The sequence below is a fragment of the Barbatula barbatula genome, assembly GCF_947034865.1.
Source record: "Barbatula barbatula genome assembly, chromosome: 23".
NCBI classification, from domain to species: Eukaryota; Metazoa; Chordata; class Actinopteri; order Cypriniformes; family Nemacheilidae; genus Barbatula; species Barbatula barbatula.
In genome coordinates this window covers 12,123,995-12,149,682 of record NC_136786.1, presented here as the reverse complement: position 1 = coordinate 12,149,682, position 25,688 = coordinate 12,123,995, and the positions used below count along the sequence as shown (strand labels likewise).

Sequence of the window (25,688 nt, the reverse complement as noted above, 5' to 3'; positions counted from 1 at the left end):
AAATATTTGTACCTGTTTTATTTGCAATGAGCAACAAAATGTCACATTCGAGCACAACGAATAAATACATTTTCGTCATTTAAATAATTATATAAAAATGGTCATGTCTCGCTCCGATTGTTTAAATAAGTGGGCTCTTTTTAAAGTTGAACGTTGAACATATTTTATTAATTGCAGAACAACATTGTTCCAACATGCTTTTAGGTGTGTTTAATCATTTAATAAACCGTTACTGGGAGGAAGAACATTCTTGGAGAGAGTGAGCAGTCGGCTTTTGGGGGAGCTGTCGTGTGTTTACTAGCGGAGAGCAATGCAAGAGTGAACGAGAGAGAGAGAGGAGGGAGGGATAGAGCGCGAGGGAGGGAGCGGGTAGAGAGAGAAAACTTTTCAGTTTTAAAGAGCGAGAGGACGCGTGTGCTGGAGTCCCAACCATGCAGGTAAAAGCATTAGCTAATTGCTTTAGTGTTAATTAAACGACGATGACGTTGATTTGGTCAAGAAGTTGCGATCGAGGGGGCGATGCGGACCTAATCACGTTTCAAACGCGATAGATAATTTGACGCATGGCGTTTTAATGTGTATATTTAGTAGCATTTCGAGTGTTAAATTCCAAACTTTTCTGCCTCGGTCTCATTATGGCCCCACCACCCCCTCTCGCAGCTCGTTGTGTTGCACGTCGCTCTTTTCAGGCAGCAATGCGCTTCATCCATGTTAATTACTGCGTTCCGCAGTTATTAAAACACACTTAATAACTACATTTTATAGTGAATGACGAAGTTGTATTGGGAAACGCGAGCTATCGGGTAAGTCGAGCGCCGAGAGGGGACCGTGGGTGGCTTGTTTTTTTTTACACATCTGTAAGAAGCAACCCAAATTCATTAATTAAATAGCTTAGTCGATGTAGGCCTCAATTTCCGCTGTGCAGCGGGCGGCGAATGTCTCAATGCCCGACCAACAGGCCACAATCAGGGGGACGAGAAACTAATCAAGCCCGAGGTTTTGCATCGGAGAGCTAAAAGCCTATTTACACAATTCAATTAGTGTATTAAACCGGACTTGGGCTGCGGCGTCTCGAATGGTACGATTGTTTTCGCGTGTATTACATCCTTTGAAGTTGTAAATGCGTGTTTTTGAGAAGTTTATCGGCGATTTACGGCTTGATACGCGATTCATAATTAGTTGACCAATTTGTTGAGTGTTGTTAGCTGGGTTAGCCATGTGAAGTGCCACGAATGTTTATCGGGAAAAAAGTGTCCTTTTGTTTTAACGTCGGCAATCAAGTAAGGGATCGCGAAAATCAACCTCTTTGCCCAGATCAAAGTTGGAACAGGGGGTAATAAGGGCTACAGACTGCGGTGATATGCACTTTAATGGGGGTATTTGTCATGATTAGACTGTAGTGTTTATGAGTGTGCGCGTTAGCGAGGCAGGCTAAAGCTCTACCCGTTTCCAATTGATATAACTGCACACGGGTCTTGCTAATTAGGATGTGGATTAATTAACGAAATAATCGAGAGTTTAGGCGGCTATACGAAGATGAACTAGCTTGCATTTGAACGACGGCGTCCCGCGGTGTGTGGGTTTGTCTGTCTTTGACTTTCAGGACAAGTTAATATTACTTGTGTTGGAAATTCAGGGCATGTTTTCTGTCTAGCAGGGAAGCTAATTGGCGTGGCATTGAAGCACTGTTGGCATTTGATGTGTGTAACGTTACATTACTTGACAGTGGACTGCGAAAACAGTATGACTATGATTATTTTGCATGCATAAGCAAAACGAAGTCGTCTGGTTTGAAATTAAGATGCTTAATTTATCCTGCTGTCGACGAATCTGTTATTTATTTATTTGGGTTATTGTTTTAAAGAGACATTACTGGCACGAGCATCTCCCAGGGGGTTTGCACCCATTATCTGTTATTTACAGCCCATGTCATTTTATTCACAAGGGCCAACAACATGTTGACAAAGAGCACATTATTGTTTTACACACATCAGCATATTTTTTTAGACCAGTCAAGGTCAACATACAGGCCTCCTCTGACGGCAAATAGCCCAGATATTGCAGAATTGATAAATGAATGCATACTTGTGGTGTTCCTTTGGGTGTTATCATCTTTGATTAACATGGGATGCCTTCAGTACTGTTAGATGCAGTTAAAAGCAGAAAATTATAAACGGGGCACGGTAACAGTGGTCTAGATTTGTTTTGTCTAGATGGTTCCTCCTTAAAGCAGAAAGAACAGAACCGCAACACTGAATCAAATTTGGTCCATTTCATGGAGCTCAATATTAAGGTAGCACAGACTGTGTGGCCCATATAAATAACTAGTCTGGGTGTCAAACTTTATTAAGAACGTATTTAAATAGATGAATAGGTTGTGAAGTTAAAAGCTATATCCAGATAATGTCTTGGGTTGTTTATTTAAAGCTGTGAATTGGATTAATAGGATCATTTATTTATTTTTTGTTATTGGATGATCAAATATATGATCTGATATTGGGATGCAACAATATGTATTATAGAGCCATGGCCATTTTTGGCATTTAACTATTGGTTGTGTCATGTGACATGCATCAAGTTTCACTTAATTGTACTCAACTGCTTTAGGAAGTTCTGGTAAAGCCTTTTAACTCCTCCTAATTTTACTTTTTTGTTGTTTTATTTGCAGTTAACTTAGAATGTAGTTTGTTCCATAAGGTGTGCAGCAAAAATGTTATTGATAATCGTCGTTTTTGTTTGAAAATGTTTTATTTAAATTTAATTTTAACTGTAAATTGTGTTCAAAATATTGTGATATGAACCCAGTATTGTATATTAAATCGTGAGCTGAGTGTTTTCTTACATCACTATTGGATATCAACTGTGAATTGTACAGTTGTACTGCAAAAATTGGTTAAAAAAGGATACTGTCTGTTATAAACTGTAAATAATTTTAGTTTAAATGTATTTAGCAATTAAAATGCTAAATATATGGTTTGAATGTAAAAAATGTTATATTTATTACTCATATGACTGATAGATGATGATAAAATATTACTGTGCATAATAATACCACTTTGGTTTCAGGAGGAGACAGGAGAAACGCTGGGAGGTGACAGCAACAGGGGGTCAATGTGGATATGTCCTTTATGCCAAGAAAGTCAACCAGACCGCGAAAATCTCTCATTTCATCTTACAGACAAACACAGCGTCCTCCCTTCTTGCCTTGATAAGTTACTGGACATTGTGAGTATATTTACAAAGGTGGATTCCACTTTTTCAAAATTAGGTAAATTAAATTTTATATAATTATACTGTGATTTTGGTGGGTTGTCAATATTTAAAATTCATGTTTGTGATGTACTGTCTGTTTGTTGCAGCACAATTCTGGTTAGTTCCAATAAAACACACAGAACTGCATGAAACAATTGTAAAGTATATGAAATAATATGACACAATTGTTATGCAAGTGAAGTTGCATTGCCTCTAAGATATTTACAAAGATGTAACATTTGTTGAAACTGTGAGTTTGCACAACAATGTTTTGTTTATAAAGTAAAATAATTGGTTACCCCTTTACAATCTCAAGGCTGCTCTCAAACACCCTTCCGTTGCTGAAGATGAAGAACCCAAAGCCCTTAATGATGCAGGTAAGTTTTATCATCCATAAAAAAGTTATTCCTTTAACTGTTTGCATTTTTATCAAAGTAGTTCAAAATTGTATCCCACCACTAAGATCCAAGGTTCCAATGTTATATATCTGACATTGTCCAATGTGATACTAAGTTTAGGTTATGCACCACTGGGGACAATTAACTGTTGGTAACCACCTTGCTTCAATAGTTTCCATGGCAATGAAGCACCTGTGGTTTACTGAGAAAAAGACTGTTGTCCCCCGTAAATATTAAGTTTTCCTACTGACTGAAATTATTGTTGGAAAGAGTCCCTCGTATTCTATGTGCATTTTTATTAAAGGGATAATTCACCCAAAAATGAAAATTATGTCATCATTTACTCGCCTTCAGATTGTTCCAAGTCTGTATAAATGTATTTATTCTGCTGAACACAAAGGAAGATATTTGGAAGAAACAGATCTCATTCCCCATTTACTGTCATAGTAGGGGAAATAAACTCTATTGGAGTCAACGGGGCATTAGATCTGTTTGGTTAATGACATTCTTCCATATATCTTCCTTTGTGTTCAGCAGAACAAATACATTTATACAGGTTTGGGACAATTTTAGGGTGTGTAATTGATGACAGACATTTCATTTTTGGGTGAACTATCCCATTACAGCAGAGGTCGTATTAACCCAAAATTCTCTGACAGATTATTTTACCAGTGACCGAAAAATCGGAAGGCTGTCTGTCATTTTGTCAGAATACAATGATGGCAGTTTGTAATTCCCCATTTTGTCGAGTTGGTAGCATCCAATAATTTCCTTTCATCAGAACGTGATCGTTGGGACGCGTACGTTTCCCATTAATTACAATAAATGCCTTGTCCATTCAGGAAAACCCACGCGGGATCAGCGGAGCCAGGGGCGTGTATAAACAAGACCACTATGACGGCCCACCACCGTCTAATTTGTTTCTCCATAGTTTCAAAACGAACTGAAAATCTTTTCGCACTTTTCAAAAACCACACAGCGATCTCTAACTTAGTTTGTAGTGTTGTTTCTGGATCTGATTCTGCAAAGCGTGCATCTGTCATTTTGGATAAACCTTAACTTTCAGTGAGTGGAAAAAAGTATCCCTGCTTCTTCTCCTTTCATAACCTATCAGTAACTTGTAAGTGAATAAATGAATTATTACAAAACAGCGTATACAAGAACCTGTCATTGTAACTGACTGGACATGAACATTTGTCGTATTTTGTCTGACAACAGAAACATTAAACATGTAAACGACTTCAGCTTTATTGAGTATTCAAATTCAGTAAGTTAAAAGAATGCATGTACATTGTGATGACGTCATAAACATACTTATTGGCATGTAATATCACCTTGCACCATAGTGACGGGTAAAAATAGATTTACAGATTTTTTGCTAGCCGGTTCGAAAGACAGACGATGACAGACAATGAAAAAGTCTAGAGCAACCTCTGCTTAATTGATAAAGTTGTACATCAAGAGATCTTCAACCCCTTTGTTATATAAATTGGATAAATCTGACACCATGTCTCCAGCCTTTTAGGCTTTGCTATAGCATGCTAAATGATTTAACCTTTTTCTTGCCCTTTTATCATTTCAAACCTCCATGACTTTCTTCTGCAGAACACAAAAGATATTTTGAAAAATGTTGTTGACCGAACATGTACAGTCATAAACTTGAAGTATTGATGTAGAGAAACATGATGATGCACATCAGTTTTTTATTCAGTTTATAGCCGTTTATTATTGTGTTTTTCATTTATATATTTGAAAAATCATATTAGCAGCTAAATATTTATTTTGATGTACTTGCATCTTACATTTTAACCGAAAAGCTTACTAACATGATTTTTATTTCCATCAATTTATCAGAATTCACATCACCACAGATGTATTTAGAGAACACAAAGTCCCCCTCAATGGCCGCCATAAATATGAGTGAATCTACAGATGCAGGTGACAATGATGGTTCTTCTCAGGACAAGGAGCTTGATGAAAAGCTGGAGGGGTTAAAAAATCAGGATAATGATGCAGGGGGCCTGGAATCAGATCAGGACAATGTGGATCAATCTGCTAAAACACCAGAGGCTTCTGTAAGCAGTGGCAGTAATACAAAAAGCGTTGCCTCTGAAGGTGATAACCGTCCATTCAAGTGTAATGCATGTTTGGAGTCATTTCCCACGAGAACGGCTTTGAGTGTTCATTATAATTCAACCACCCATATTCAGAGAATGAGAACAGGGACAGTGAAAGAAAATGACTCCACCCCATTCCTCGCTCGACCTTATGTCTCCAACAAACCATACCAGTGTGCAGTCTGTCGTGTCTCTTACAATCATGCCATCACCCTGGAAAGTCATTTAAAATCTGTGTTGCACCAGAGTCGCAGCAGGAGTGCTGGGAACGCTACTCCAAGTTCCACTGCGAACACAGGAAATGGAACCATGGTCACAAACTTGGCTGTGACTACCGTTGGAAGCACCGCACAGTTAGTTAACGCCTCCACCAGTAATTGTGTCACCCAAGCAAACCTGACTACATCAGCAGTAACGACCAAAGACGGAGAGCAGATGCAGCCTCAGTTAGCGCCTTCATTACTTTCTTCTCCTGTGGCCTCTGCACAAGCGATGTCTGCTATTCTCACTCTCTTGACTTCCAGCCCAAATTCTGTCCCACAATCCATTCTTCCTTCTCTTTTTACAACTGGGGCATCTGCAACACCGGGGGCTGCGACCCCGCAGCTTATACCTCAGCCTCAGATGCTTATGCCCCTAGTGTTGAATGGGCTGCAAACCCAAATCCAGGGTCAGAATTCAGACTCTCCAAACCAGCTTTTGCAGCAGGCCGTGCCAGTGCTGGGTCTGAGTGCTGCACAACAGGCTCTTTTGGCCCAAAGACTCAGCGGCTTACAAAGTCAGTGGGCTGCTTTTGGCATCCCAACAACAACTACTCCACAGAATTCAGAGGAGCCCAATAACAGTGCAGACTTAAGAGTAACAAGCAAGATGAAAGTTGAGCCTTGTGATCTGCCGATGTCACTGAAATCTAAAGTTGACTGGAAAAAAGATGGTGTAAAAACAGAGTTCTGTAATAATGGTGACAACAAACAAGAAATAGTTGATGACGGCACAATGTGCGAAAAAGCGCAAATAAAAAGTGATAAGGAAGTTAAGACAAAAGGTGAAAAGGGAAGTGAAGAGGAAGATTTAAACTCAAAAGTAAACGAAGCCTCTGGACCTCCAGTGCTTTCTGATCCAAGCCATGATCTCAGCCATAAGCATACTGTTAACAGTTCTGATCCTGTTAACTGCACCTTTCGTAAAACTAACCTTGCCTTACGATCTTCAGGCCATAGGATGGCTAAAGCATACCCCCTCTTGTCTGCAGGACGTCCTTTGCTCACTGAGTTCCAGTCTCAGGTTCTGTGGGCATTCCTAGAGTCACGAGATGATGCTGACACATCAAGTCCACAGCGGGAGGATTGCGAAGCCCTCGGCAGGGAGGTGGGTCTAACGGGGGAGGAGGTACGCAGATGGTTCTTAGATGCCTGGCATGTCAAAGATAGAGAGAGATTAGACAGCTTTGATGATGAGAGAGACAGAAGTCTGGAGGATGAAGAAGGTAATTTAATGATCGACGAGAGTGAAGATGGACATAGCCCATCAGCTTCAGGCAGTCATGCGATAGACTTATCAAATAGTGCAGAAAGACACAGGGACGGGATTGGTAAGGCAAGCCCAAGAGAGTTGCTGTTGACATCTGATTCTGAAAATGAAGAGTTTTACACCTCTGTTATCGTGACTGATGAAGAGAGTCAATGTAGTTCCGTTAAGGAAGAATCGGGTAGCCCGGTCAAACAACCTTTACAGGTAGAGATGACGGGTGAAAAATCCAGTGGTGGTGGAAAGGTTCTTCGCTCAACCACTGTCTTTCTCTCGGATGCCGAGGATGAGTATGATGATGAAACAAGTGCAAAGAGAAGAAAGAGAGAGAGTGAGATTGACAAAGAGGTTGAGGTTAAGCAGGAGAAACAAGACATTGATCTTGATCTTCAGTTGGAGGAACAAGCAGACCCTCCAACTCCTCTTTCAGTCGCAGTTGATCATCAGGGGGTTCCAACTGGGATCTTGCAAACACTGCCCCTGTCCCTTTCATTGGCGCCACTTTCTACCCAGTTATACAGCCCGTATGTACTCTCGCTTCCTTCCTCAGTTATCGGGGTTGGTGTTTCAGAGGGAGATCGGGGTAAAGTGACAGCATTTTCAAAAACTCGAGTAGTTACCAGACATTCAGCAGCACTTTCTGAAGCCCTTAATGCATCTGCCACCAGCTCCTACCTATCTAATGGTAATGATTGTGAGGCTGCTTTGGACCTAAGCATTGGGAAAAACCACAGTTCTACTATATCACCTGTTTCTACAACCAACAACCCCTCTGTACAGAAAAGTCATTTGCTTGATGGTCTGGGTCTGAGACCAGCAAATGTTGGTGTCACTGGAGATGGAGGTCTTATTGTTGTTCAGGTGAAGCCAGATTCTGCCATCGCAATCCCATCTTCCAATAACAGTACTAATCGCAATAATTTGGCTAAGACTAGCACGGTGTACATGAGGGCGGCAGAGAAAGTTAGCACACTCATGGAAAGAGAAAAAGAGAAGGAGCAAGAAAAGGAGCAAGATCAAAAGAGGCAAAAAGTACGACGCTTCAGGGACATGAGACGGTCCAGGACCATCATCCATGCCGATCAGCTAGATATTCTCTACGGATGTTATTTTAAAGATCCAAATCCGGGAAAACATGAATTTGAACAAATATCAGAGTGGGTTAACCTTCCGAAGAAAGTGGTTCAGATCTGGTTCCAAAATATGAGAGCCCGGGAACGAAAGGGAGAAGTTCGGTTTATCAGCGATGGCACTTTGGCGGCTGTTGGGAAACCACTAATAAAGTTCACCTGGCCACTCACTAAACCCATATTCTCATCCCCACCTAAACCAAACCCAAGCCCCTCTACTGGCTGGGCCTCTGGAAAAACCCAAACTGGAAATCTACCTATAAAAACAGTGAAAGAGGAAGTTAAGGAACCTCCAACTCAAGGTCCAAGTAGACCAAATGAGATACCTTCCTTCACTGTTGTGTCTGCCAGTCCTTTAATAGCACACAAGATCAAAGCAGAAGCAACCCCGGTTACGATGGTAAAAATAGCTCCCAAGGCGGTGGCCAAACCAGTTGCAGTTCCTCTCTTGGTCAGTGGGACTCCCACATCTCGATCTGCTCAGAAAAGGAAGGTGGAGTCTGATCATACAGATGAAGATGATCCTGATTACCAAGTAGAAGTTAAGTCTACCAATCGCACGGTGCCAAAATCGTCCACTACGCCAATTAACAAATCCTTGGCATCTCAGAAACATAATGGGCTCAAATACTGGTCCCAAAAAGGTCCGTTCAAGATAAACACTCTTACAAGAGAACAATTAGGCCTAAGCTCCCCGCGGCCTACACCCACCATCACCACCATGCCATCCCCTGTGGTGGTTACACCGCCTTCTGCTCCAAGCCAAAAAGAAACAAGTTACATACAGCAGAACTTCACCCCAAGGCGACCCAGAACTCACCTGAATGGTCTTCAGCTGTCCATCCTCCAGTCATGTTATGAGACGTGCGCTCATCCTAATGCACTGGAATGCGAAGCGGTAGGGACAGAGCTTGGGCTTCCACTAAAGGTTGTGCAAATCTGGTTCCAAAACACACGTGCCAAGGAGAAACGCTGGAGGCTTCAACAAGAAAAGATGGTGAGAACATATCTCTTTGCAAATCTTAGTTTCAACTTTTAATATTTTATCAAAGTGTCCATTTTATTTGCCGTCATGGCATTTTTTTTTAAAAGTAGTCAAATGTATTACGTATAATAGACAAGATAAGATGGAATGAATGGACTTAGTTCTGAGTGTTTTATTTTCAAGTTTTTAATTTCATTGTGTTTTAATTGGATGAAAGGGATATGAACATTCTGTCATAATTTACTCACCCACTTGTCATTTCAAACCTGTATGACTTTCTTCTGCAGAACACACAGGAACATATTTTGAAAAATGGCAGTACCCATTCACATTGGTTTTGTCTCTGTATAATAGATGTGAATCTGTACCACCATTGTACGGTTACCAACACACTTCAAAATATATTTTTACATTTAGGCTTTGTACCCTTTGATTTACTGACGTCGATAACATTTTCTTAGTTCTTCTGTTAGAAAAACATTTACATTCTATTTTTGCTTTACCTCCTTTACAGTCCCCTAATCCCAGTGACCCCTCTAAGAAGATAGACGTTAGCTCGAGTAGCTACCTACAATACAATGCCCTTCGAGCCAACCGTCCCATCCTGCCCAAACCTGTACAACTGACAGTTATGGAACCTTCATCATATACTGTCAACCAGTCAACAGGCCGTGAGACTTTGAGAGGCAAGTGCGAGGCCTGCGGGGTCGAATTTGAATCCAGGGCTGCAGCACGTGATCACGTCTTCTCGCCACGGCATCTTGCCACCTTGAAAACCACTAACTTTGGTCAGCTTGCATCGTTGGTCAGCAATGGATCCGGTACTGGGTCTACTGGTCTTGCAATCCAGTCTTCTTCCCCATCACCAGCTAGAAACTCCAGCTAAAGAATGAATTAAAGCTGGTGCAGTTTGCGGACCCACTAGACTTGTTGGCTTGCAGTAGACAGAAGATGGGTGCTGGACTTTTAAGCTAATGTTTTTCAAGGCTCTAAGATTGAAGAGGGCCCAGATTGCTCTGGCCATCTTCGCTCTCTCCGTGGATATCAGCAAGACATTGTTATGTAGAGTCTTTGCATACAGGGCTCCTTTTAATGACCTATGCCACAGCATAATTTTACTATAAATATCTACTGAAATGATAATCATGGACATGCTAATGCTTATGTGACTATGGTCCGTCTTTCACAACATCATCTCAGTTTAAACTCCTGTAATGTTGGGTAATAATGTACTGGCATTTACACAAAACACTTTATTTGATTGGGAGACTCTGCAGTAATGACGCACCAAAAATCTCAACCAAAGTGCTCTAGGTTGTCAATTTTCTGGTACTGTTTTTGCTTGGGCCAGGGTGGTCTTAAACCTGTTTTAAAGCTTGTGTAGAGGAGGCGTTTCTGAGCTGAAGTCATCCTGTTAATTCAAAGCAATTTATTCTGTAAACAGAATTTTTCATTAAACGTTCAGGTTAAGTTGGACGAAATGTCTAGACTGTACTAACAGTTAACGGTATTGAAATAATAAGGATGACAAATATGGCTGAGAATTGTGGAATATGAAGATTTTGGGAGAGTCTCATAATTCAGACACACAAAACGAGGATGTTAACAATATGATGCTATTTTTTAAACCAAACCATCATGACAATCCTATATTCATCAGCAGAACTCTAGTTGAGAGGTAAAGATGTCAGATGGTCATTATACAGCACTTTGACCCATTTAAAATCTCAAACATGTTTTTAAAGTTTTCTTGTTCCACATAAAAAAGTTGTTGTATGGTGAATTTATAATTCTTCATCTAATTAAAATTAAGTATTAATCAGCATTTCATGTTATTTTAAAGGATTAGCATAGCACATGGACGAAAATGAATCAGACCTAGCCGCTGTGCACGAAGCCAAAGTCTGTACTTTCCCAATTTTATATGAATTTGTGGAACAACGAAATTAAATACTTTATACCCTCTGCGTTTAAATTTGTTAGAAAATAACTCCATATTGTCAATAGAAAAACACAAAGTTCATTTATTTATGGTAAAAGCAAAATCATTTAAGGTATGGGAGAGAGTTGTCATTTTTTTCATGTTTAAGCATTTTGTGTTGCAAACTGCATGCTCATAATGAGCTGGATGAAAGTATTTTCTTCCAAACCTGCCAGGAGAGAAGGAAAGGTTCCTTAGTGGACCTGTAAACTATTCATCAGGGCAACAGGAGGTGTGATTTGACGGACATGAAAAATTCTTTTTGGGTTTTTATTTTGTATTTTACTGTTATTGATACTATTAATACTTTAACAAAATGCTAAACTAAAAAAAGATTTTTTTTAATGAACTATATAAAGAAAATGATATTCCAAAGTTATTCTTTCTCTTGCTTTGTCTCATTAATTAAACCAAAAAGCATTGGATTGGAAGCGTTCATAATGCAAACCGTAACGGAACTCCCTTGCCTTGACACTTTGAACTAGTCCAGGGTTTAAGCATGAGCTACATGTAATTACATTTTAGACAAGTCAACTTGGAACACTTGAAGTTTCTTTCAGTATATCTCGGCAAATACAAGTTGCTTTTGTTACATTTTAGTGTCAAGTTGTAGCTCATTAAAAGAACATGGACTGGGTTGTAGTGCGGTGCAGGATGTGGGATCTCACAGTGTTGCACTGTTCAGAGTATATAGGTAGAACATGGAGAAATGCTTTTTATATTATCTTTTCACTTTTTCCATTGACACTTGATTATCACTTGTTATATAACTGTACTTACTATTTTTTTCAGTACTCATCACTGTTTTGATTACTATTGATAACGATTTTAATGGCATCTCAAATTTAGAGATGTTGTTGATATGAATATTGAATGATAATGGTGGCAGTCTTGTTATGAAAAATTAGAATATTGATTAAGCTTGTTTTTCCCTCATTTGTACCTTCATTTTGTGTTGGTTCTCATTTTTTCTTATGCAGAAAACAAATAAACTTAAATTCATGAATTCATGCTTCCATTGACTTTATAGATACGCTCTTGAATTTTGATTAATAATTTGCATATACTGTTGATTTGGATTTACAGCTCATTTCTGATTGATACAAGTCTAAGGCATGAGCAGCATTATATTTTACCATCTGTCCAGCATCTTGTCAAAAAAGATTTGTGTTGTGTAATGGGCGTGCAACTAAAAATAACAAAGTGCTTTTTATTTAAACACATACGCACAATTTAGGTGGCCTGGTGTGATTTTACAGATCTCCACTGTGCAGTTAGTAGTAGTTCCAGGCCGCTGCCATTCAAGGTGGTCCGTGAGCTGTGATTGACAATAATTTCGTCTAATCACTGTCGCTGTTGTAGAGTCTACGTAGTGAGTGCAGGGAAATGCCCTTAATAATACTCCAATCGCAGACCTCGATATGTGTAGGAGGCGCGGCTAAACGACGAAATCGTCCAATCACCTCTCGGAAGTGCGCCTGCAGTGCCCTGAATTCCCGCCTACGGCTTCCATTTCTGTTCTGAAACACACGAGCTCTCGCGAAGAATACCCAGTCGCTTTTTTGAAATTGTCGTTAATTGTAAATAGAGTTGTAAGACGGTTGCAAGCTGTTGACTAACCGCAATCTATTTACATTCGGGAAGAGAGTGAATTTTCTCCGCTAGAAAACACGGTGTACCACCAGAAGGAACTAGGCGGGCTTTTATTCCCTTTTTAACTTTAGTGAGCGGCGTTTTCCGCCGTTTTTACTCCCTCCCCTGTCCCTCTCTAGCGCTCCCCCCGTGAGAGTCGCGGCCTGTCGTAGAGCCACGAGGCGCGAAGGACCACCGTAAACTAGGCGATGGCGGAGTTCGGTAACGGACTGGCAGAGGAGTCTCTGCTGGACTCTGACCCGGGTCACTCAGAACTTGAAGACCCAGGCGTCGAGGAGGAACCAGGATTAGACGAGGGTGAGGCCGCTATTGAAGATCCGGTAAGTGAAGGACGTAGTATACTTTAACATTCAGTTTTGCTTTTGTGCCCAGCGCCGGAGGAAAACTCAACATTACATTTTACGTTAATTTAGCATTAAAATAAATATGTACATTCCAATTTGAGACCCCAATAGTCATGTGAACGCGAAACCAGTTTCGCCAGGTCGGTTTGTCCGCCATTGTGGCTCACGCAGTGCAGTAAGATTAGCGAGTGACATGCGTGGTGCTGGCCGCCATGTTGGCGCAACATCGGTTTGGGTTCCTCTGCGCCAGATCTGTCGACCTAGCGGGGAAATATTTTCATCGCAAAAAATGCGAGACGGGAGATGTAAGAGACAGGGGCGAGGGTAGGATATAGGCCGTCATTAGCCGCTGCAGTGTGGGTCCATCCGGAGAAAAGCAGACGGCTCACGGTAAACACGCCTCTTTTATTATCGGTGATGTTAGACGTTGACAGTAACTGCGTTTTTGGTGAGCAAAAGTAAGTCGTTTTGGTGACTTCGTGTTGAGACGCGGGTCGTTTTTGGCCTTTGATATTGAATTAACTCTTACAGCGAAATGTATCGCTTATAAAAATGCGGTTAATTATTAGTTTTTGAAAAGCTTCGATTTGCTTACAAACGTAAACCGTTGAGGTTTCGGTTTACAGCATCTAACGTTACCATAGTTTTGCCTGGCAAGTGTATACCGCGATACTATAATTTAGCGATGCATGCATGAAAATGCTTTGCGATTTTGGGATGGAGACGGTGTGCTTGTTTCCATGGGTGCGGTGCATTGAGGTTGGGCTGGTCCATCTCTTTTCCAATACACACTGACATTACTGGAGCGAGAGTAGGTCGCGAATTGACATGCTGCATGCACGTCTCATTTATTTAATCGCAAAATGATGCTATATTAGTGGAGGTGTTCAATCGTTAGATTGCTTGCATACGGTTGGATGTACTATTGATTACATGCGTATACTAATATCGTGCATAATGTTGTATACAAAAATGGATTCAACTGCGTAAAAGGGACCGTCACATGCGTGCAGTGTTACTTTAGACGGGCTCGATGGCGACTCTGCCCACTGCCCTGCAATGCAGCACTGTCGAATCTGTGCGCGTGAACGCACACAGAAAGTGTGTTTGCTCGGTCATGTGTACATTGATGGCTTCATGCTTAGGGGGTGGCTCTGTCTTTAACATCCACAAATGTGTTGCAGTGGCGTCTTGCTGAATGGACAGTCTGTGTTGAAAAGCAACGAATGGCATGTTCATGCTATGTCCATGATCAGTGCTGAGAAAAGTGAATACATGGGCATTCTGGCAAACCTATGGATTGAATTTGACGCCTAGTATTTACATATTAAAGTATTCATTAAATGTGTACTATATATCTTGATTATATTGTTTTTTTTATTTTGGGCTTTTCAGGAGCTGGAGGCAATAAAAGCCAGGGTGAGAGAGATGGAGGAGGAGGCAGAGAAATTGAAGGAGCTACAGAACGAGGTGGAAAAACAAATGAACCTCAGTCCTCCACCTGGTAAGTGTGACTGGATGGATGGATTGAATGAGGGATATTAAGGCACAAGGATAAGGAAAGGAGAGCACATTGCAGAACAGACAGTCCTGATTTGCCTAGGAAAGAACATAACCTAGATTTCGGCCATTTAACTGTCCAGTGTTTTGGTTGCAAATTTCTGCATAAAGTCTTACATTGTTGATCGATTTCTCTATTTACAGCCGGTCCTGTCATCATGTCTATTGAAGAAAAGATGGAAGCTGATGGGCGGTCTATTTACGTCGGGAATGTACGTTTCTTTATTCACATAGTGTTTGTTAATAATCAGTCACAAGTCATATTTATATATTTATCTCTTTATAATTGCCTTTGTTTTAAATGAATGATGACTACCAATGATGGTAATGTCTTTGTTGCAGGTGGATTACGGTGCAACAGCAGAAGAGTTAGAGGCACATTTCCATGGCTGTGGCTCTGTAAACAGAGTCACCATCTTGTGTGACAAATTTACCGGACATCCTAAAGGGTAACTAATATAATACATTAATACAATTAACTTAATGTTCTTTCTGTGCAGTTGAGTGGCTGCTAAGAATAGGTGCAACCGATTTGAATTCAGTGATGCATCACTTGTTTCCACAGACTGAACTGTAGTCATGACAAATGGATAGTTTTGAAGTGTTGGCAGTGATTTTTGTACAGTTTTTACACTTGTATATATAAATAGGGCAGCTAAGCATTCAGTATATAGTAGGTGTGAGACTGTTCTCTGGCGCTGCATTAATCTGGTTCCCCATACTGTTCCTATTAATAATTTCAATTCCTAATAACACATTTGCGTTTTAATAACGTGGTGTAACACTTGATAATGCTTTAATCACAGCTGCTTTTGAACAGTGAGTATTTTACAGTATATTCTAATCTAAAGGTGTCTGAATTCTGGATGTGTGTTTCTAGATATTAACTTCATAGTAATCAACTTTTTTTGGTCCTTTTGCATTTGATTAAACAAATCTCTATATTTTTCAGGTTTGCATATATAGAGTTTGCAGACAAGGAATCTGTTAGGACGGCAATGGCACTGGATGAGTCTTTATTCAGAGGAAGGCAAATAAAGGTGAGACGACACATTTCATGCTTATTTGCTAATAGCCATGAAGTCTGCGTAGATGTCCGTTCCCAAAGGTTTAAAATAGTTTTTTTAAGGTTTAACTTTGGTTTTAGTTGGTGAAATATTTTTTCCCACTTGAAGTCTGAAAAGGATTTGCTCAAGTGGTTTATAAAGGAGGGGAAATATTACTTACAATTTCTATATATATATTTTCTGTCTGTTTCTTAAAGGTTGGCGCCAAGAGAACGAATCGTCCTGGCATAAGCACCACAGACCGTGGTTTTCCACGTGCTCGTTTCCGCTCACGGGGAGGAAACTTCTCATCCAGAGCACGCTACTACAGTGGGTACACACCCCCCAGAGGCAGAGGACGGGCCTTCAGGTGAGTGCCACGGCATCCCACACACTTCACATTCCCTGACACACAGGTTTTATTTTGACAGAGAGTGCTGATGTGAAACTGTGAGGGGAGACAGAATATGATATTATGGTTAATAGTAGTTGGCCAGTATTCACAAGGCCCTCATATTTAGCAATTTGATTAAAGACAAGTTTATTAAAGAGAGAGTGATCATGTAGATCCTCCAGAAAGCAGATTTCTGTTCACGGCAAAATTACGCATGAAAATGTCTTCCAAAAAGAGGTTGTAGCACTTACGTGAACAAATGTGGGCTTTAAAGTTTATATTAAAAGTCACTTTTTTGTTGGTTGATATGTTTTTCAAAATGAAACTCAAGGTTAAAAGTATTTTTGCCATGTCTTATAATTGTGTTAACAACAGGACTGTGTTATAACAGCATGCAATTACTTTGATATCCAGAGAGCTTTTTTCCTATTGTTTTGTTCATGTTTTTAATTTTCTTTTTGTTCAAGTTTTTGCTTCTTACCTTTAAAGCATTTATGATTCTCTTAAAGTACACTTTATTCTTTAGTGTATGAAGTCTGCCTTCTAGGGGTGGGAATCGTTTTGTCCCTCACATATCGATTCTTGATGTACTAATTAGCATATTTAAGAGTCAGACTAGTGTTGGTACTTTGGCTTCAACTCTTAGAACTATCACATATTGTAATTTAATACAACTGAGTGCCTAGTAAAGCCATTCTCATTGACGGATTCTACTGTCAGAGATCAAACAAGTACATAATAGTAATTAAATGTGACACATCAGTGCTCTATGTTAAATGACAGCCACTTCCACGCATTGATGACAATGACAAAATCATTATACACATGCATTAAGAGCGGTTATTTCACCAATATTCTTGTATTAGTCTCATGCAGAGAACCCAGCGTGTCCGTCTGGCCAACAAAATGCTTATGCAAGACAAAATATGCAAGATAAAAAATGTATCTTGCAGTTAAGTTCTACAGGGCGAATGTATCTGGCTTTCTCGTGTTACTTTAAAGGTCTGAGTGCTCCACTGCTCTTGCATTTGAGTTCAGACTTATTTGTTCCAAAGATGTCACGTTAATATATTTGGTGACGTTTATAAAATAGATTTTTGACATTTGTGAATCTATTCGAATCGCTAGCAGATTGAATCGATATTCACTGTGAACTTTTTTTTTCCTTTCCCACCCAATACGGCTTTATCTTTTATACCGGAACTTTGATGTTATGAGAGAGACCGAAGAGACTACTTTGTAATGTGCACTCTCTGTACAAACTCCTGTGTGTCATAATGTTACAAGGAAATCTGAGGAAGAATTGTCAAAACCATTAAACACATGCCAGGTCATGGTCATCTCCATCCGTTGTTCATCCTGCGGTGTAAGATTATTACATTTAGCAGACGCTTTTATCCAAAGCGACTTGCATAGCATAATCATATACATTTATACATAGGTATGTGCAATCACCTGGGATCATACCCACAACCTTGCGTTGTTAATCCAATGCTCTTACCACTAAGCCACAGGAAATCTTATTAGCAAGAAATTGCAAAACACTTGAGTTGAGGTAAATTGAGAATTACACAGATAACATACTACCAGGCACCTTACAAGGTTTTGCGACAGTTTGGATTCCAAATAAGATTTTTTTGGCCACACACTACCCGTTGGTCTTTGGATGGAATCATTGAAGACACCTTGATCATAATCAACAGGCTAATTTGATTTTTTTTAATAGTTAACCGTGGGATTAACTAAATTTTCTTTTTATTAACAGCCTTGATTTAGTTTACAAATTACACTTTGTTTATGATAATGAGCCTGCTGTTTTAATGCATGGTACTGATGTCAAGCACAGCTCAGAATAATTTGAAAACAGGCAAGTGTGTGTTTTATTTAGGAGGAAGGTATGGTTCTAAAAGGCCATTTTTATCTCATTGTCACTCCTCTTGCATGAATAACAATGTATTCACTTCCAGAATGGAGGGTTCATTCCTGCAGCCTGATATTGACCATATTAGTATCCAAACAGTAACAAAGTTTCTGTGCCATAGAGTACACAGGCTTTTCTTGGAGTAGGTTGCGTGAGAATGATATGAAGTCATGGAGCGCCACTGGCTGCTTGAATGAATGCCCGTGTATATTTGTGTGTGTCTGATTGGTGTGTTCTGTGATTGTTATTGTATGTGTGTGTGTGTGTGTTTGAGTGTTTATGTCCCCACAATCTCTCCCTTACAGAGACCTCAGGAGCTGCCCTTACAGAGAAAGAGAGAAAGAGGGAGAGACTGCTTTCACTATCCCCTACACTGGACACTAGACCCTATAAAGCTTGAATAGAATTAATGCACACACATTTTGCTGTTGGATAATCTTCCTCAGCTTCCCTTTATATTAAATTGTATACTGCACTGGATACCTATATATTGTTGCATTAATCACTCTTTCAGTCAGGGGGTATACATTGCGTTTCGTACTTTGAATATGTGTATACCTGAAACATGAGTGAAAATTATTTTATGCATAACCCTTCATTCTGTCCTCAAAGTTGGAAGGCCCGTTAAATAACGTAAAAATGTATATCATACATAGTTGCAAACACGCACCATACCCAAAAATTGGTGTCCTTCGTCTTAAACCAACCACAAAAAAAGAACTCACCCTCTTTTTCTCTCTCTTTTCCAGGGGCCGAGGGCGAGCAACATCGTGGTACTCCCCTTACTAATACTTCCCTACCCCTATGAACCCCCTTTATTATCACCTCATGTCCCCATAGAAATGAATAAAGATCCCTCTCAAAAAAGGAAGGAAAAAAGAAGAAAAAAAGAAAAAATAAAACAAAAAGAAAAAAGAGCATCTCCTGGAAAGACAGACTGACTGGCCGCAGTGTGCGATTGTGTGTGCGTGTGGAGGTGGTGCGATCACCCTGGTAAGGTACAATATGGCCGTTGGGGAGATTTGATGGCATTTGTTTAAATTTGAGATGATGATGATGATGTAATCTCAGGCTGCAGATGTGTCCTTTTGTCTGGCTGTGATTTCTCTCACCAAACAGCCCCCTTCATGTTTGCACTCAAGATGTGCAAACTGAAAAAACAATGTTAACTTTTTTTTTTAATGATTGTACCGTGAAAATGTAAAAGTTCCAGTAGAAGAATGTTGTTGTTTTCACTAAGTTGTGCTATTTGAGAATCAGTTTCTATTATTTGTCTGTGCTCTCTGGAATCCCTTTCCCCAAGCACTGGTTTCTTTCCCGTTCATCCCTCACTCGCATTACCACCTTTACCTGCGGTAATTCGCCAGTGGATAATAGTTCACCATGGTTTTTAAGTTTTATTGTCTTGAACCATCTTCCACATCATACGACTATTGTACTATGGCATGGCCTGAGATCTTGAGATCTGTTGTTGTTTTTTCTTTTTTTTTTTTGTTCTTTCTAAACTTTTTCCGTCTCATGTTGCCATACACCATTCCCGTTCATCTTTTTCTTCCTCTGTTCCTAATGCTCCCCCATCCCCTCTCTTGCTCTCTCTTTGTATTAGACCACTTCTTGTCGTTTCAGGTTTCAAGACCAGTGGAGGCTGACTACCCCTCCTCCCGTGGCCGCAGCACCCCCTACTGTCTCGGCGGCGTCTCTGTCTCTATCTGCTCCCGCTATGCACACTCACCCGATCCTCTCTGTGTGGGGGGGTGGGGGACAGGGTGACCACCGGCCCACAGCGGGAGGCATTTATTACAATAACAAGCGCTGAGCTTTAATAACATGATCATACTGAGATGCACCAGGCCCATGTTAACACAGACACACACAGCGCATACACCGCACACATTCAGAACACACATTTATGTCATGAAGGCAGAGCCATGATAGAGCAGTGGCTGCTTAAATTGCTAGTGAGTGAGAGAGGAAGGACCAGAAAGACATTGAAGGGGAGGGTTCTTCTAGGGCCTTGTCTTTCTCAGTGCACGGTGCAGTTAGGGCCCGATGGAGCACTAATGCGTGGGCTGCAGGTATCGGTTACTTATGGAGGGGTTCGGAGCTTTTATTTCAGGGAAGGGAGGGGGATTTGTGCGGCAAGGTTTTGTGTGTTTCTTTTCCTTTTTCCAGATGGGGAAAGTGGGGTGTGGAAGAAAAGCGAAAAGATGTTTTCCTTTTTTATTTTATTTTTAACCCATGAGTCTGTAATTAGAAAAAAAAATAAAAGACATTGTGTAAAAATTTCTTTAAGTGTCTTGTATTTTTGCCGGGGTGGTTGTGGACACACAACAAGTGCTAGAACTTAAAACGGAATTGTCTGATATCTGTGACGCCAAATGAGTAATGAGAAATAATTTGTGTTTCTAGTCTGGCATTGGTCTGCCCAGAAGCTGACTTTGCTCAAACTGCAGTCTAAAAGTGACAGTGGACGTATCAGCGCATTCATGATGTGCACTTAATTGGTTTGTGTGATCATAAACCTATGTCCCACAAGTTTTAGGAAAATTCCTACACGACTTTATAGTTTCCTTTAATGACCTCTGAGGGTTTTTTTTCTAAATGAGGATGCATAATCAATGCATAATGATTTAACAAAGCTGTTCAAAAGGATTTGCAGTGTAGAGCAGAAATAAGACTCGATAGATAAAATTACAAAGATGTCAAATTTATTTGGAAGTCCGTTACAAACCATTATCTTCATCTCAGATTTTGTTCCTTGATATCAGGTATTCTACTTGTGTTTCCTGAACCCTAGAGAGAGAAAAAAACACGTTCAAGCAATTTTCTTTTTTTTAATGCATATTTAAATAGAAAATTAAACATACCTTTCTTTTTAGAGTTCTTGCTAATTTTCTTTTTCTTGGATTTAGGACGATCAATATCCTACAAAAAATATGGAAAGCATTCAGTGAGGTTGATCATGTCTGCCTTTTTGGAGGACTTTGCATGCTTTCAGAAATTCTATTTCCACTTCAACCTGGAAATAATTAATGAAACACTGATCTTTTAAAGTAGGTTAAGTTCTAGAATTGTATGAATGACCAAACTATTATTACATTTATATAGTGCTTTTCTGGGTATGAATTAAACATTTACCAGGCAGGAATAAACACTGCAATAGTGAAAGTTTGAAAAATATCAAAGCAAGTGATTCAACTGGATTAATATTTTTTATAGGTTAACAATAAGGTCAAATGAAAACACTGTTGCTTCATTTATAAAGGTTTATAAAAGGAAGCTTGCATTTATATGCTCAGTATAGTTAGTTACATTAATTTAAATGCTTTCCCATCATATCAATAAACTTTTTTGGGGTGAAATACAAGGGGAGTTGCTTCACTGTCGCTTTGCTCAGAGCTAATTGGTACAGTTTTGGTTTGCGATCACTAACCCAGAATAAAACCTGCCCCAAGGCAGGTTAGCCGTGTGACGTAAATTAACATGGCGACGAAACCCGCTCAAATCAATCCACCTTCTTGAGGCCAAACTCAGGATTATGCCTAAACTTAATGCTGATTATCTGGGTATAAACCAAAGCCGGCTTTCTGCAATAGGCCTCTGCTGTATAATGTTAGTTTCAGTGTTATATTTCAATAAGGTATCACAAAAATGACAAGATTAGAGGCACATAAGGGAAGAAATTATAAAAAATGTATAACGGGAGCAGTAACTTTTGTCAGTAAAATGTTTCAATAAATGATGCAGTTTAAGTGCTTGAGCTTGACCTGTATTCATTTCAAAACCTCTAACATACACGTTTTAAGATGAAGCAAAGTTTTTAAAAAATTCAAAGTTACCACTTTGTAGGAATAACCCATATACGTTTAATCTATTGAATAAATGCAGGTATAAATTGTCACAGTAACAAGTAGAATTCTCAAAAGACATGCAGAACGATGCCAGTCCAGCTCACCTGTGCTTCTCCACCTGTCAGAGCTGTGATGTCACCAAATTGTGCAATGTTATTCAGCTGTGATGACATTCCCATCAACCTCCTCTTCCTTTGCTTCTGCTCACGTGTCATGTTCAGACGGATCATCATGGACTCCTCATAGTTTTTCCTTTTGAGATACATTTTCCAAAGGCAATAAGTCAGTGCCATATAACATTTTTAGTGCATATTTACTGAGTAATTGATGTTATTTACTGTAGTCTGCACTGAACTCCATATTATTATCTGATATATATCTAATTGATTACACTAAGCACAAAACAACAGCAGCTGCCCTTAAAAGTGGACATAGGAACAGAAGAAAATTAAACTTGTCAGCTCATTCATGTCTTTACATGACCCTTTACAGTTTATACCTGTATTGATCTTCCTTAAGCTCACGGTCAGTCTGGAAGTCTCTGCGGTCTCTGATCTCTTCAGGAGCGTCGCTGTATTGCTGCCTGAGCTCCTGGATGACAGAACTGCGGAGTGCTGCTTTCCTCCGTTTATCTACCAGATCCTTTTGCCTGTCTGCTTCCGTCATATCTCCATCTAAGTACAGTGGGGAGAGTTCAGGAATGAACATTAACCATTAATAAAACTATATGTATTTAACGGCTTAATGGCATGAAGTTTTAAAGAGTGAAACAAAGAAGGGGTAAAACCCCAATTAGATTTTTATGTGCGATTATTCATTTTGGGTAGGCAGTCAGTTTTTCCCCAGTGTATCTGTGACTCAAATTAGGTATTTTTCACAACAGTAAAAACACAAGAACTTAGTTTTAAAATCTGATTAATCTGGCATGTCCTGAAACATGAGTATTGGCTATATTTTTGTCTTGTATTTCCAAACTGACAGCATCTTTCAAATGGTGTATGAGAAAGTATTTTATTGACTGTCAGAACATTCTGATTTCATCATTTAGAAAATGAAAGTGTGAACAGCTAAAACAAAATTATTTTTGTGAATGCAGTCTGAAAAAGCCTTTGTGTGTAACTGTGTATTATAATGAAGCAGTATCAAATTGAACAACACACCATAATGCATTGGAGCAATTCGAGGAGGAACGTATTTCTTGGCTAGAGGTTCTTTATCCCCAGAATCCTTCGTTTTTTCTTCTCCATCCTCATCAAATGATTCCTCAGATTCACTAAGCTGGATAAGCAATACATAATTGGCATTCAGGTTTAGTTCAGAATTTTCATTCAAGTAGATTACCTGTTTATTGGCATAAGAGCTTTACCTTGCTGCTCATATTCTGAGGATTAGGACGGAAGTGTAGAGGGTCATTGTCAGCTGGAAAAAAAAAACTTTGTCAGAGATTGTAGATCTTAATACATCTGGCAATTACAAAAACGTCAAAGTCCAGTACTGCATTGTCAGAATAAAAACACTAACAGAGGCTGCCTGTCACCGCTGTCCGCATTAATTTATCAATCTGATATTTCAGCTTTTGATCCAAGGGCCGCATTTTTTCCAGTACCTACACAAAACAGAGAGAAAGAGTGCGCGAATAATACTTAATGTATGTAACATTTAGCATTCCAGTCCAGTCTAATATCCCACAAAGTATTTCATTGTTTTCACACGATGGACTTCGTTTCTTACCGTTCTAATGGTGACCAGCCTGTAAATGGGGCTGTTGTCCTTGAGACTTTCTCCCTCTGTTTTTAAACTGATCAAATGAGTCACATCTTGCAGGTAAAACAGTAAAAGCTGATATCTCAAGTCAAGAAAAGACAACCCCTAGAGAAAAGACAAACATAATTGTCAAGTTTAAGTTATTTTTTCAGCTGTACCGGTTTTTTTAATTATTATAGAAAAATACCTTAGATGTTTGAAACGCCTTCTCTCGGACCTTTGTTATCAGCTCCCGGACATGACTAGTAACGGATGCCACCTGAAATAAAACTGTATCTTTCACCATGACAACACACACCTTACTATTCTTATCTTGGTACAGCAAGCAGCTACGCATAGATAACTTACTAACCATAAGAGGACATGTCTATAAAGCTTTTTTCAAGCAAATTTACAGGGTCTGTAAATGTACAAACCTGTTCTGTGAGACTGTTTAGTAGACGCACTGCAGTAGGAAGGTCATTGTCAATAAGATCCTACAAAACATGAACACGCCGGGTAAATATTTGGAAGAAAATCTAACTTTACACAATGTAGCAGAGCAGCTTACATGGTAGCCGATGTACAAATGTATCGCTTGTGCTATTTATTTGCTTCCAAACACATAATTTACAATTAAACAGCCCACAATAGCATCCTCACGCAATTTTGACATTTCTACGTCTAAACCAAGTTAATAATATTTTCTTTGCAAGTACAGAATAACTCACGTTTCCAACTGCGGTGGCCGCCATCTTGAATCACCAATTTAATACGGATGGGACGTGAGGACAAAACTCAGAGTGAATATTCAAATAAAAGTCTTGCGATAATTATCATATGTTCAATAATTTAACACAGCGCACTATATTTGCTCAATTAAGTTTTAAATCAAAATATATTCAAATATTTTTCGTATGGTTTATTTTTTTAATGCATTTTAAAAGATCGATTGCATTTAAGAAGTTAATTTATTTGTTAACCGGTACGAAACCTTTCCAAGCTTTTCTTACATAAAATATAACACACAATACATTTTTGTTTACGCAGGACTTAATCCTCTTCTTCCCATGTGAGACATCGTATCATCACTAGAGCACTGATAAGGACTGAGAACATGTTTCTATTGTGTTTAATTTCTGTTGTTTAACTTATGTATGTATTCATTTACTGATTAATTTGTTTATTTATTGGTTCATTTATCTATTAATTAACTTCAGTCATTTTCAGCACATTAGTAAATCCACTTAGCTCTCAAGCGCTTTCTGCCGCCATCTTGCTTGTTTTGGTGCTGTTACCATGGCGAATCCTCATATGGGAGATCCAAGCGCATTACTCAAGGTAAGCCTACCCAGAGTTGATATAACTAACTCAGATAAGCTGTCCTGAAACCAAACACTTAAAGTTTCGCATCTCGGTTTAAATCAACTCAGTGTTCACATTTTAACTCGGTGTTGGTTGAACCTCATTGAAACGGGCCCCTGGTAAAGTTAGCCTATTAAACGCCAGCACCATCAAAAGAAAATGAAATAATACTATGCAATGTCACCAATAATAGATCACTATAATAAATGTACTGCTGTACTTTAAAGTAGTAACAATAATTGGGTCATGACGTCAAAGTACGGCATTTGGTCAAAATGGTTACAGTAAACGTCGACTTTCTGCAGTTTTGAATTTGACCAGAAGATGGCGCATGACTCCATATTACATTTCTGCATCAACGAGTGAAGTGTGAGGAAATCGGTGCAGTCACACATTCATTTTTCAGAACTGCAAACAAGTG

The 25,688-nt window shown here is 39.4% G+C and overlaps 3 protein-coding genes across 6 annotated transcripts; 2 read left to right on the top strand and 1 right to left on the bottom strand.

Annotated features, from left to right (window-relative positions):
• Positions 1 to 236: 236 nt before the first annotated feature.
• zfhx2 (zinc finger homeobox 2) lies at positions 237 to 12,394 on the top strand. The gene is made up of 5 exons (XM_079447424.1): positions 237 to 437; positions 3,067 to 3,225; positions 3,569 to 3,629; positions 5,505 to 9,421; positions 9,924 to 12,394. Exons 1-5 carry the CDS (start codon positions 432 to 434, stop codon positions 10,293 to 10,295), a joined length of 4,515 nt encoding a protein of 1,504 aa, XP_079303550.1. The 5' UTR covers positions 237 to 431; the 3' UTR covers positions 10,296 to 12,394.
• A 470-nt stretch (positions 12,395 to 12,864) lies between these two features.
• Positions 12,865 to 20,595, top strand: pabpn1 (poly(A) binding protein, nuclear 1). Of its 3 annotated transcripts, XR_013786142.1 has the most exons (8): positions 12,865 to 13,363; positions 14,783 to 14,891; positions 15,092 to 15,159; positions 15,290 to 15,396; positions 15,900 to 15,987; positions 16,212 to 16,363; positions 19,058 to 19,301; positions 19,935 to 20,595. XR_013786142.1 is itself a non-coding variant. In XM_079447430.1 (7 exons), exons 1-7 carry the CDS (start codon positions 13,232 to 13,234, stop codon positions 19,095 to 19,097), a joined length of 696 nt encoding a protein of 231 aa, XP_079303556.1. In that variant the 5' UTR covers positions 12,865 to 13,231; the 3' UTR covers positions 19,098 to 20,595. The 3 variants fall into 3 exon arrangements, 2 of the variants coding, with proteins under 2 accessions (XP_079303556.1, XP_079303555.1); XM_079447430.1 differs by having other exon boundaries at positions 19,058 to 20,595; XM_079447429.1 differs by lacking the exon at positions 19,058 to 19,301 and having other exon boundaries at positions 12,902 to 13,363.
• A 399-nt stretch (positions 20,596 to 20,994) lies between these two features.
• Positions 20,995 to 25,029, bottom strand: ngdn (neuroguidin, EIF4E binding protein). 2 transcript variants are annotated; one of them, XM_079447428.1, is made up of 12 exons: positions 24,937 to 25,029; positions 24,634 to 24,657; positions 24,340 to 24,399; positions 24,111 to 24,182; positions 23,891 to 24,028; positions 23,681 to 23,765; positions 23,526 to 23,578; positions 23,320 to 23,437; positions 22,659 to 22,833; positions 22,264 to 22,411; positions 21,176 to 21,233; positions 20,995 to 21,101 (listed from the first exon to the last, which is right to left on the bottom strand). In XM_079447428.1, the coding sequence occupies exons 2-12, from the start codon at positions 24,655 to 24,657 to the stop codon at positions 21,082 to 21,084; spliced, it is 951 nt and encodes a 316-aa protein (XP_079303554.1). In that variant the 5' UTR covers positions 24,937 to 25,029; the 3' UTR covers positions 20,995 to 21,081. The 2 variants fall into 2 exon arrangements, with proteins under 2 accessions (XP_079303554.1, XP_079303553.1); XM_079447427.1 differs by lacking the exon at positions 24,937 to 25,029 and having other exon boundaries at positions 24,634 to 24,689.
• Between the last annotated feature and the right edge of the window lie 659 nt (positions 25,030 to 25,688).